The sequence below is a fragment of the Centruroides vittatus genome, unplaced genomic scaffold (assembly GCF_030686945.1).
Source record: "Centruroides vittatus isolate TY-2023 unplaced genomic scaffold, ASM3068694v2 scaffold_464, whole genome shotgun sequence".
Lineage (NCBI taxonomy): Eukaryota > Metazoa > Arthropoda > Arachnida > Scorpiones > Buthidae > Centruroides > Centruroides vittatus.
In genome coordinates, this window is record NW_027122710.1 from 1,866,527 (window position 1) to 1,880,767 (window position 14,241).

At 26.7% G+C, this 14,241-nt stretch overlaps 1 protein-coding gene across 1 annotated transcript in view; it reads left to right on the top strand.

The window, feature by feature from the left end:
* LOC136989295 (coiled-coil domain-containing protein 66-like) overlaps window positions 1–14,241 on the top strand; it is a 97,093-nt gene that overhangs the window by 45,082 nt on the left and 37,770 nt on the right. Inside the window, exons 6-9 of the mRNA XM_067287416.1 lie at window positions 2,560–2,739; window positions 5,957–6,005; window positions 9,560–9,704; window positions 13,460–13,709. Of these exons, the coding sequence (XP_067143517.1) occupies window positions 2,560–2,739; window positions 5,957–6,005; window positions 9,560–9,704; window positions 13,460–13,709 (624 nt within the window). The remainder of the gene's footprint in view (window positions 1–2,559; window positions 2,740–5,956; window positions 6,006–9,559; window positions 9,705–13,459; window positions 13,710–14,241) is intronic.

Below are 14,241 nucleotides of genomic sequence, written 5' to 3' on the forward strand. Positions count from 1 at the left end.
CACATTCGGAAATTGTAACCAGTGTTACTGGTAACTGCCGGTAGTTACCAAGGCATTTAGAAAATGTTACCTAAATAATTAACTGCATTTAAAAATCACTGTTATGATGTCACAGGTTGTTATGCAGTACTTACCAAAGTAACCATGTGTGCCGCCAAATTTTTAAATTATTAAAAATGTACCATGACGAAAAAAAAGGTTGAGAATCAATGGTTTAGAGAATATTCTATTTTGTTCACTAATCACTTAAATTCAAATATACAGTAAAGAAATAAAAGGTATTTGTAAATCAGTTTGTAAAACTGATTTATGAACACCTTTCAGGTCTGGGCTCTAGGAAATTGTAATTATCTACTTTGTCTAACTTGGCTCTGTCTGCCCCTATTTTTAAGAATTTCTAATTAAAATTTCATATTTAGAAATAGAAGATCTAAATAATTCAAAATATATGAAAAACTCATTAATAAAATTTTAATAAAAATACCAATTTAATTATATTCTTTCTTTCAAGTAATTTGGATTTTTTACAGCTAAATTGTCTAAAATCCAAAATTTTAATTATATTAATAACACATTATCTGAAGTTTTAGAAGTATCATGAAAGCTTTAATGCTTCAGTTTTACCATTATAAATAGTACATAAATACATATCAAAAGTCATTATCAGATTCATATAAGGTTTGCTCAGTTGACAGATTAAAAATACAGTTAACAAAGATCTTTAGTTTGAATCTGTCATCTGGTAATTGTCTTTCTTCATCTTCACTAATTTAGCAATTTAAAATTATTATTTTATCTTGTGTTAAATAATCAAAAATAATACTCTGAAAGTTGCAAATAAGTAGTTAATAATACTTTTGTCAATGAATGAAGACAATGCATTATCTAAGTCATGTGTAGCTTAATTTCTATTAGAAATGCAAATATTTTCAAATTATGAAAAACTGTTTTAAAATATAGTTTGCAACTTATATTTTTACAATTTTGCAAGTAATTGAAACTTAAACTCATAGAAAAGCACATCTATTATAATACCAGAAATTGGTTTATAGCAGTATTTAATTTTATTATTTAACTTTTTTCCTTTACATTAAATTTTAAGTTTGATTTCTTGTACTGAAATTACTTGTCAGAATTGCTAATTTGCAAAATTGAAGTTGAATTAGAATTGAATTACACAAATAAAGCAATGAATCAATAAATTTTAAAAATAGTATAATATAAAATGTTAATAAATTGGACAGACCACTCCCAAAAAATTCCTAGGATCTTTTTTTTTATCCCAAAAGATTCAATTCTGAGTCTCCCAGAGTGATACATTAACACCTTTACAGCCATTCACTCATTAAGTTGAAAATTATTATTAAGTTACTTTTTAAAAGTAATTATACATAGTTTATGAAATGAATTATTATATCTGACTTTCTTATAAATGTTCTGAAGTTACTGGTCATTCTGCTCAATTGAGAATGATTATTATTTTTATTTTCTTTATGTTGAAATTTAATAGCAAATTATGTTAACTTAGATTTAAGTATTTAAGTTAAATTATATTAACTGAAATAGTTAATTTAATATTTGAATTACGAGACATGTTTTTTAAGTAAGTACCGTTTTGATATTAAAAAAACACAACTGCAATTTTTAAAATAATTTTATTCTTACATGAAAGCCTGTACCTTAATCTACTTTTCAACACAATTTCCTCCAATATGAAGGCACTTTTCATATCGTACAACCAGCTTCTGAATTCCATCCTCATAGAAACCTGCCACCTGCCAATCACTGCAGCATGGCATTTTGACATAATCATCATAGCGCTGACTGCCTAGATGCCTTTTCAAGTGGAGAACAAGTGGTAGTTACTAGTCACTAAATCGGGCTATACGGAGAGTGATCAAGTTGTTCCCAGCCATATGATCTGATAAGATTTTGGTTTTTGCTGAGCTACATGTGGACAGGCATTGTCATGAAGCAAAACAATCCTCTTACTGAGCTTGTCACACTTTTTGTTTTGGATGACAAAATCGTAAAGCATCTGTTTTCTCAAACTTTTGCAACAAGTTTCTGCACCAAGTCTTCGGTAATGACAGACAATTGCCCACTACGAGGAGCGTAGTGGGCAACTGGCTATCTTTAAATGCTCTAACCCATTTTCTTACCATTCCATCGCTCATGATGTTTTTTCCATACATCTCACTAATCTGTTGATGAATGTCAGCTGCTTTCATGTTTTTTGCATTAAAAAACGAATCACCGCACGTACTTCACAATCTGTGGGATTTTCAATTGTCTGAGGCATTTTAAACACACACAAACAAACGTAAAATGAACAAATGCTTCCGTAATTGCATCTGTGGCTAGCCAACAGATGTAGGTACTCAGCACATATTCACAGAACACCAACCATAGCAGCAGTACTATTTTAAAATGGTATTTACTTAAAAAACATGCCGTGTATAAATAATTGTTTCATGTTTTATAATTTGTAAAAGTTTAGCTATATAATAATTTCAAAGAATGGTTATTTTCATTAACAATTATATATTTTTATTTAAGGTCTTGGTTGTTCATTCTACAACAAATAGTTCCTATCCTACTCCGTGTAGAAGCAGTTTAAGTTCACCATTTCATATGTATAAATCTCCTACTGATACTCCACAAGGATCACAATCTCCTAATTTGACTACTATTTCACAGTCATTAATGAAAACTTTCAGAAATTCTTTATCATTTTCAGTAAGTTTTTTAATATTATTTAAATATTTGATTTTTTTAATCAGTCAATCAATCAATGCCTTATTCAAGACAAAGTTTTTCCAGTTACAGAGGAATACATAAATAAATCAATTGTATTATTTATAATAATTTTCATAAATAAAGATTTTAGTAAGAGTTTTAAACCTATTATAAAAGTTTATTTAGTAAGTTCACACTTTTTAAAGTTTCATTTAATTTTAATGATTTTAGAAATATATTAATACTTATTCACTTAGTTTTCAAAAGAAAGAATTCATAGTAAACTCGACTTTTTGCATTATCAAAATTATTGTAAATAAATGATATTCAGACATTTGATAAAATAAGCAAAAACATTGTTGACCAAATTAAATGATTGCTTCATTTTTAAATATCAGATGTCATATATTAAAAAAAAAAATTTGCTTGATATCAAATTTTCTCATAAAATTTGTTTTAAACATTTGTAACATTATTTTTTAGACAAAACTTTGCTTCTAAAAGATAAAAAATATTTATTATAATATATATAATAAAAAAAAAGGATATTATCTCCACTTCCTGACATACAAAACAAACTTAGCAGAAAAATAAAAGAGAATGCATGAGATAAATATAGGCAATACAAACCTTAAATTTAAAAGATAAAAGGAATTAAGATTGAGAAATATCGAAAAATGAACATTGAAAGGAAAGAATTAAATTTGAAATATTGTAATAGAAATGACTGTTTTGAAAATGAACTATTGGAAGATTTGAAAGTGCCTACAAAAAATATTCAGGTTTGGAAAACTTGAAAGCCAATGTAAGTTAAGATAGCATAATAATAAATTTTCCTTACATTTTTAATTATTTTATGTAAGTGTTTGATAATAAATACTACTATTTAAATTTTTTTTATAATGTATTTATATATTTTCCCAGCAGTTGAATAATATGTAAATTGTAGTCTTTAAATCTTAGACTGAAAGTTATTAAAAATTAACTAAATTGCTAAAATTTAACTGAAAATTATATATATAATATGAATTATTTATTTTTAATTTTTGAATAAGTTTATATATTATATTCCAACAAAAAGGAAACAATGAGCTTTTTTGTTTTTGATAATTTGAATTTCAGTGTGGCATTGTATAATCTTTTTTGTTATTCCTACAATTTCGTTCCTACAATGCCCTTTTTTTTGTTTTATATAACTTGTATTTATAAGTATTATTTATTTTAGGAGTATAAATTAAAATATAATAAAAAATTATTTGACGTAAATAGAAAAAGATTAAATTAGAAAACTTCTGTAGTATATATTTACTTTGTTATAATTAAAGTTATGTATTTCATTCAGTATGATCATAAAATATGATAATAGAAAAATCTGTTCGTGGTTGCATTCTTTCTAGTAATACTCAAATGAAATTGATTTTGGCTGATTAATAGTTTGTGTTTTAAATACAATTCTTAAACTGTTATCAAAATACAATTAATAAAAATTTTTATATCAATACTAAAAGTAATTAATTAATAAATGAATAACTTTTTTGTAACTGTGAATACTATTGATGAAACTGGATATTTTACAAGAGATTTAACTTTATTGAAAAAACAAATTATTAAAATATTTTATTATAAAACTTAAAAATCCATTGATGAACTATACTTTAAAAAAAATTTTTTAATTGAAAACTAAATACAAGCAAAATTTGCTGTTTTCTCATATACTTTTCAACCATAAAAAACAATATACTGACAGAATCAACCTTTCCTTTGTTTTTTTTTAAATTTATATTATCTTTAAATTGTTTTAATTTAATACTGTCTAAAGAAAAAACTTAATATATCTACTACAGGTTTGAATTTATTATGTTTTATGTGAGTGAATGTGTGAATAACAAATGAGGAGTTATAGAAAAAAGAAAACTAAGTTAAATTTTGATGTTTTCAGGAATTCTCAAAAAACTATACTTTTTACAAGAGGTTTGTTATGAAATGAGTAAAGTGTAGAGTAAATGTAAAGTGCATATTATAGCAAAGCAAATAAAGCATATCCATAAAAACCCTATTTGATAAGTATAATAAAATACTTAATTGAAAAGGTATCTAAGTGTACTAAGATATCTTATTCCAAAGAACTCCTCAATTGTAATCCATTTTCAAATTTCAATATATATATATATATATATATATATAATTTATATTATTTTTTAAATTTTATTTGAATAATATATATATTATTCAAGTAAAATTTTAAAAATAAATATGAATTATTAATGATTATGAAATTAAGATTTTTAAAGTTCTTGATATTCAATAACATCAAAAGAAACCACCTAACTTTTATTCTTTTTTTACGCAAGATCAAAATTTTTCATGACATTGTATTTCATAAAAAGTTGAAGTTAATAGAAAAACTTTAGGCACTAACATTTGACTAATTGAAATATACAAGAAAAAAGTTACATAGAAGAGAGTGCATTTAAATCATGAAAGCTTGCCAATTGATTGCTAATACTATAGCTAACCAAAGAAGTTGAAATGTGAACAGTTCTGAAAGAATTGCATTCTCAGCCTCCTCAATCAAAAAATGATGTATGAAAGAAATATGATAAATTAGGTACATTGATTAACATGATCATTTCAGAGTTAATGAACTTAAGTTCCTTAAGCAATTTTGAATTAATTTATCCAAAATAGTTGGATAAATTTTTTATTTTATTAAAATTTTTTGAAATTTATTTATATTAATTAGTTATGTTTGATTGGTTATGAACTAAGGTTTTGCTTGATAAATTCATATGCTGTAAATTTTATTTGAAAGTAACTTGAATATTAAAATTAAGTCTCCAATGCTATATATGCTATTCTATTAAAATGCATTATACTGAGACAAAGCTTGATTGCTGTACTTCTGAAACATTTAAAAAGTTTTCCTATTTTTTAATTCTTACTAGTATAAATAATTTATGCTAATTTACATTTTTTATTCACTCAACCTGTAGGTTCAGTTGTCAATTTAATTTACTTAATATAATTTTCAAAACATAATTTATACTAATGTTTCTTTTTTTATCGTTTCAAGTGTAAAAATTATATTAAAATTGCACTTACCAACTAATTTTTAAATTAATTTTTTGAGGACATTTTGGAATGTATAGATAAAATTATTATCAGATTGATGAAATTATTAAATGCATTTTAATTTATCATATGTTTCATATTGCAGCAGAATAATATAGATGAACAAGATGGAAGAAAAGAACAGTGGATTCAAGGTAAATTTCTAAACAGTTTTGTTTTATATATTCATTTTAATTAAATAAAAATATTAAAAAATGAAATAGTTGCTAAATTTAAAATTTTCAATTTAATTCGTTCTATTTTTAATATTGACATAAGATAGTACAGTATATATATTGGGTTGTTCGGAAAGTTCGTAGCGATTTTTAAGAGAAATAAAAGAAATTGTTTTAATACTAAAAATATACTTTTATTCCATTATGTATGTGCCATTGTTTTTAATGACGTGTTGCCATCTATGGGGCAGCTTCATGATACCCTCTTCGTAGAACTTTCCAGTTTTTTCCACGAAAAACTGATCCACGTGGTTTTTGCAAGTTTCCAAAGTATCAAAGTTTTTATCATGAAGGGAATTTTGTAGAGAACGGAACAAATGGTAGTCCGACGGGGCAAGGTCGGGTGAGTAAGGGGGGTGGAGTAAAACATCCCAGCCTAGTTCCAATAATTTTTGGCGTGTTCGTAAAGACGTGTGAGGTCTGGCATTATCTTGGTGAAACACAATGCCTTTTCTATTGGCCAGTTCCGGACGTTTTTCTTTAATTGCCATGTTCAGCTTATCCAATTGGGAACAATACTTATCAGAATCAATTGTTTGATTCTGTGGAAGCAGCTCATAGTACAGGATTCCTTTCCAATCCCACCAGATAGTGAGCATGACCTTCTTCGGATGAAGACCGGCCTTTGGAGTTTTTAATGGTGATTCATTTTTCTTACCCCACGATCGTTTTCGGCTGATGATGTTATAAATGATCCACTTTTCGTCACCTGTCACTAAACGCTTCAGAAAAGGGTCATTTTCATTTCGTCTTTCAAGAGAATCACAAATGGAGATGCGATCCAGTAAGTTTTTTTCCGTTAAGTCGTGAGGTATCCAAATGTCGTAACGATTCACGTATCCGAGCTTCTTTAGATGTTGAAATACAGTACTGTTTGATGACTTCACTATGTCTGCAATCTCTCGAGTTGTGTAATGAGGGTTTTCATCCAATAATGCTTTGATTTGGTCCTCTTCAATAACAGGAGGTCTTCCTGAGCGAGGAGCATCTTCAAGGCTGAAATTACCCGTTTTAAATTTTGCAAACCACTTTCGAACAGTTGATTCTGATACAGCACTCCCACCATAAACATCACATATCTTTTTTGCTGTTTGTACAGCATTTTTGCATTTACGAAAAAAGAAAAGAAACAAGTGTCGATAATGCACGTTGTTCGCATCCATTTTTGCAATGAGCCAAATTAAATGCTATTTGAATAATCTTAACGGTTTTTTTGTAACGGACGCGTCTCAAGGTCATTTATCGTAATATTCATTGGTTTGTACAATTCTAATCATTTTTGCGTCAATCGGTGTCTCAACTGTCGGCTATCAAAAATCGCTACGAACTTTCCGAACAACCCAATAGTAATTTTAATTACAGACATAAATGAGTTAAATATGAAAATATCATTTATAAAGATGATTTTTAACATAAGACAATATATAATTTACAAAATCATCACAAAATTAAATCTGAAATATTTAGATATCTACTACCAAACAAATATTAAGTTAAACTTAACATATAGAATTCTTTCATATAAACAGCAAATTTATGATGATTAGAAATTGATTATTGAAAAAAGAATGCAATTTGGAAATCATTATCAAATGTAATTTTTTTTTTTGTATAAATTATTATTTATGCAAAAAATTTTTTAAATTATTATTAATTTAATGATTTGAATATTAAGTATTTAAATTCTTTTAATAAAAATGCACTTTTTTTAAAGAAATAAATTCCTGAATGATTTTTTTTTATACACTTATACACTGAATATTGTTTACATAATATCATTTTCCTCTTTTACATAAACTTTCAGTTTTACATTTTTTTATGTCAGTCTCGTAGTAATAGAAATCCTGCAATTTTTGCTTTACTATAACAACCTCATTGCAACTTCTTTTCCTCTTACTATGCTGGATCTGGAAAGAGTAAAAAAAAATATACACAGGTGTGAGGACAGCCAGTTTTGCTTCTTATTTTGTTATTTATTTTATTCTTCACTTAAGGTGCAATGATAAGATTGCATCAAGAGACATCTGGGAGAGAAAAAAAATGTTACTAGACTCCTAGTCAGTTTTCTCCATTATAGGAAACCAAACATAGGAAGACTATGATTTGATTTGGAGGCATAAATTAAATTGAATTTACAGCTAAATTCAATTTACTTTGCAACATCTTTGTTTAATATATGGATTTCATGTTTAGATGTTTAACTTACTTGATAATAACTAATACTGTATATGTTTTTTAATTTAACAACTTTCAGTTGAAAAGACACTCAAAAATGTTTATTAAAGTTTATGATATTCCACTGTGTATATATATCATCTCTAATATATATATATATGATCCATAGTATATATGATCCATAGTGATAATTTTCTGATTTGAACTGATATTTGCTTCTATCCATACTCTACAGGTATAATAAATGAAAACCTGAAAGCTCGTTGGTTTAGAGAATACTTTACTTGGTTCACTAACCATTTAAATTCAATTATAAAGAAATAAAAGTTTACAAATCAATTTACAGGCTGCTTTTAGATCTGAGTCCTATGCAATTATAATCATTTAGCTTGCCTAAAAATTTATAGGACTCTAGCTCTATTTTTAAGAAAAAATCTGACCACACTTTGAATAAATTTATAATAGTATAGGAAAATTGACAGAATGGAAAAAATTATTGCCAAATCATCAGCTGGCTTGAAATATTGCCACATCTGATGATAAATTACTAGATCTGGCAACAGTGCTTGCACTCTACCCATCTATCTCTATGCAGTGCCCCTACCAAGTTGATGTTCTCCAAAGGTGACAACAAGTTTGTCATGTGGTCAAAGGTGGCAAATCATATGCAGGTGGCACTATGGGTTAGTTTTACAGCATACAGTATGTCTACTGGTGTGTTTGACAAAGTAATATGAAGGATATAAAGCAGTAATTCTCAAACTTTCTCGATCCATCGCCCCCTTTGTTCCATAAAGTTATACCCAATGCCCCTAACCCATTTTCTCTTGTGTGAGAAAGGATTGGAAATATTCTTAGGAAAACCTTTCTATGAATCTCACACTTTGTGCCTTTACCATACATTGTTCTCAACATCTAGAAACCATTAAATGCAATGTTTCCTCTTATCAGTTTAACAGAGGAAAGGGAATGGCTGTCAGTGACCCCCAACTTTTGCCTTTGGCCACCATTCAGTACCCTGCCTCCAGTGCCTCCCTAGATTTACTCACCGCCCACAAGGGGGTGTTATCACCCACTTTGAGGAACACTGATATAAAGGATGCATATTGAACATAAAAGATCAGAATATTGGGTTATAAAACAAATTAATTTTGATATATTAGGAAAATTCTGATACATTAATGTATTGGTATTGGATTAGTATAAATCACATCTCTAATATATGTATGTATAAAATCAAAATAATTCATGTATTTATATTTACCTTATAAATTTTTAAAATTATTTTAATATTTTAGGAGGAGAGAAACATATGATTGAAGATAACAAACATTTTTTACCCAGATCATTGGACATTTCTTCAATGGATGACCAAAAGACAATAAATACATATAATTCAACAAATCAATACATTGAAGATCATATAAATCCAAATGAAGGACGGTAAGTAATTTTTGTGTTCTCATGAATAGAAACTGTTATCTCATCACTTCAGTAACTTCAAATAGTCATTAACAGAAGTTAATTATTACACAAATTGAAAATACTATCATTTCTTTCAACAGAAAAATATTAATCCATCAATATCTTTGAAAGCTTAAAAACATTTTGTATTTGTATAATAAATAATTTTAGTTGAGAGTTATTTGAAGTTATTTAGTTATTAAAAAAGAAACTCTGTTTAATTTATAAATATTACAGATAAAATGCAGATATTTTAAAAAATTGGTATGTGTGTAGAAATAAGTTTTAATGATTGTTTAATTTTATATATATATATATTTTCCTTGATATATCATGTAAGGGTGATCACAAAGAGTAGATAGGTGTTCAGAGCTCTGTAAATAGAATTATTGTGCAGATCTCAATCAAATTTAGTATAGATACAATTCCAAGTATGCAGTTTTGCTTTTCAGGAAAAATCTTATTTTAAAATTCAGCCACTAGGAAGAAATTTGGCACTACTGTTTCCTTAATATGCATATTACATATGTTTACTAATGAATTTTGGGTATAAAAGGAGTTGCAAAATGTTGTTCACAATCAGTAAGACAGAAAAATTAAATATGTTGACTTTATTTTCAAAAATGTTTAACAAACAACTTTGTTGTAATGAAACCAAAAATACAATGAAGTTTTTGAAATATTTTGAATATTTGTTGATGATAGCTCGAAGAAAACCAAAATATTTACTTATATTTTGGTTTTTCTTTATATTATACTTGTATTTGGTTATTCTTTATATTTTTGTGTTGTTCCAATAAAACTGGCTGTAAGAGAAAAATTTTTGAATAAAAAATGTTATAAATGTAATTTACTTAATAAAAAATAATATACTTTTGTTATCTGATAAATAAAATGGAAATTTGATAAGTTTGTTGGTTTGTTTTATAGCAGTGTTTCATCTTTGCAAAGCCATTGTACATATATTTGTGTTCAGATTGGTGATGTTGAATTTTGTCTTCTTTTTCTCTCAATGTTTTTGGGAAATTTATCTTTCTTTTATTCACAGACTTTCATATGAATTCATTTTATCATTTTATAAAAAATATTGGCTAAAGCCCACCAATTTCTTTTAAATGACCATAAAAGTTTATTTTAATTTATTGTTTCTGATGTAAAACCTAATGATGTGTGAATATTTTGAAATTACTTATAAAATCTTACTAATTTTATTTCATATTTACTTTGTGTTTCTTTAAAATATAATTGGAAAAAACTGAATCTAGTAGTTAATACACATAAAACAGTTATATTCAAAATTTTTCCTTTCCATATTTTTTATTAAAAACTGTTGTCTTACATTTAATCAATTTCTGCGTAGAGTAATCTTCGATTCTAAGTTCACTTTTTTATTAAAATATTTAAAAATTAACAGATTGGCAATTTGTTTCAGGATGCTTTAGTGATTCTGAAGGCAGTTTCTTCAAAGTCAGTTTTATGCTTTATTATTATTGTTATTACTAATTTTGTATGTAATTAATTATTGTCTCCTGGATTGGTCTTCTGCTGCTCTGTATCTGATAAATGTAGTAAATAATGAACTTAATAAGATTTTCATACTTTTTAACAAACTTGCAAATTTATCTTTCATTAATTATGCCATTGTAGCTCAAACTAGAGTGGGATTTTCTGATTTTACACAATTGTGTATCTTATTTCAATGAAATTTTATATTCTACATTTTTAAATTGTTTTTCATCTGATAATGTTGGTCTTTGTATCCCTAGTCATAATACATGTAACAAATAATATAATAAATTAATATTACATATACTTAAAACTCAATTATACTTGAGTTTGTTTATTAAAAATTTTTCAACAAAGCAGGAATTTTCTTAGTTCAAATTATTGTGTAATCCATGTTAAAACCATGTGATTAAAGAAAAATGCATTTTGAATGTTTCTCCAGAGTTTTTAGAACATTTTTCTTTAGGTTTCCAGTGTATTATCCAGATGGTTTTTACATGGACTACATGGATAATTTGAACTAAGAAAACTTGTTTGTTTTTTAAATAGAAGATTCTCATTTTGAAAAATTTTTAATAAATTAACTCAAGTATAATTGAGTGGGTAATATTATTTATCTATATTTATTTAATCAAAAATAAATATAGATAAACTGCAAAGGAAAAGTGTTGAAATAATAGATTTCCTCTCTCTAATTAACAGTAAAACCCCTATTAAAATATAAGTATCCCTCGTACAACATGATTTCTGGTTTTGCTCTAAGAAGGTTTTTGAAATCCTCCATAGCAAATTTCACAGTTTATAAGTGTAAATTTCATTACTTGATATTTTGTTTTAATTTAAGTAAGCATGTGTTGCTCTAATTTGCCCATAGATTTTAGGATGTTGAAATTTTCAAATTATTTTATGCTTTTCTTCAGATTTACTTTAATGAAAAAAAAGAAAAAATTGCATTAGCCTTCTATCATGCAGGTTGCTTTCAGAATATCCTGTCACTATGTTTTCTTTTTATAGATTAATCTTTGTATTTAGTAAAGTTTATTTAAACATTTTTAGATAAATAGTATTAAACTTTTTTAACTATAGTTATTACATATCTACAAATGATGAGCGAAATATGGCAGTATCTCGAAACTTGAACAATTTTGTATTCAAATATAAATTCTGGAAAAACATTGCTTAGTATTTGACTGAACAAACGCGACTTGCTAGAACAAATTTTCAGCAGTTAATAGCATATTTTTATTTTGTCATCTATAAAAAAAATATGAAAATGTTGCTGATACTTCTTATCAAGTTCAACAAAAAAGCTGATATGACAACAATACTGTGTAAAAAGAAAACACCCTCATTTAACTAATATTAATATTAATGTGTAATACAGTACTTTTAATTGTGATTGTTAATTAATTATTCATTGGAAATAAATTATTGATTGCTTTAATAAATGTATTTCTCTTAGTGATGGAAAAGAGTAGTATACTATTGCTAACTTCTGGAACATAACACTATGTTTTGCATTAGTCTTTCATTTCATATAGCATGGATTTGCATAACATGACATTTTTTTGGAACCTATCTACTGTGTTATATGAGGGATACCTGTACTTAAAAAGTAGCAAATAAAGTAACAACAAAATAAAATATAATAAATTAAAAGGTATAAAATTATTAATAAAAGAAAAAATATTATGAATTATATAATATTTATTTGCAGGCATTTTTGAAACTCTAGTAGTAAGTAGTACATTTTTTTGAAGTGTGGTAAAAAAAAAAATGATGTTTGAGACAGAGATAATCTAAAATATGCTGTATATATGAATGAAAAATTACATGAGGGAATGCTTAATCTAAGCCACTTTAACATTACTTATTCATTATAGTATCTATGATATAGCAGTTAATCAAAATATTTTATGTGATTAATAAATAAGGGAAGTTCCAATCTGGACCTAGCAATGTTAGGATGACTAGTAAAATATAGATTATAGAATTTATTTAAGGTGAAATATATTTTATTTAGTTCTTTCGTGAGTTTTTTCTAAAAGAGAAGGGGCGGCCGTTGACCAGATTGGTATACAATAATCAATAAGGGACTGAAATTTTATCAAAGAAAATAGATTGTAAAACAATTTTAGAGGATATCAAATGGCAATATTTTATTAATTATAACTAAGAAAATTGCTACAACAAAAATTAGAAATAAAATAAACAGTTTATTATTTAAGGATATTTCTAAGAGGACAAGGATTACATACGCATCCCGATGATGCGGCCATAATTCAAGAACGTCGTCAGAAAGCACTTGACTACCAACGAGAAGTAAAGCAACAAATAGAAGAAAAACGACAAAAAGAAAGAGAACAAAGAGAACGAAAGCTTTTGGAAGAACAGGAGGAAGAAAAACGTTTAGAAGAGGAAAGAGCATTAATGCAAAAGGAATATGAAGAAGAACAACGTCGACTAAAGGAGAAAGAGGTAATGTCTGAAATGCCAATTTATAAATTTGATCTATGATGAAAATTGATTTATTCTATTTTATATAAATTTATTATATATTTCAACTCTCTTCTTGAAAAATTGGCTATATTATTATTATTATTATTGTGTTGGGTTAAGTGAGATATACTTGGTTAACACCGGTGGCTGTGTACTATGCCAGACCAAAGTCAAGGCATAGTAACCAAAACAGAAATTAAAGAAGTGTATCAGTGTGTGTGTCTGTATTCAGGAACTTTCTGACAATATGACATGTATTCAATATAGTGGCCTTCTGTAGTGTGATGTATGTGTTTCTATTCAATTGTAATGTGCCCAGGCTTTTGTGTAGTGTGTGTGGTATCACACCTGTAGAGGAGAGAACAACAGGTACAATAAGCACCCTATCCATCCTCCACAGATGCCTTATTTCCTGGGCTAGTTCTGTGTACTTGCTAATTTTTTCAGTGCATGCGTTTTGTATATTGTGAGTGTTTGGAATGGATATGTCTATAATGTATGTGATTTTATT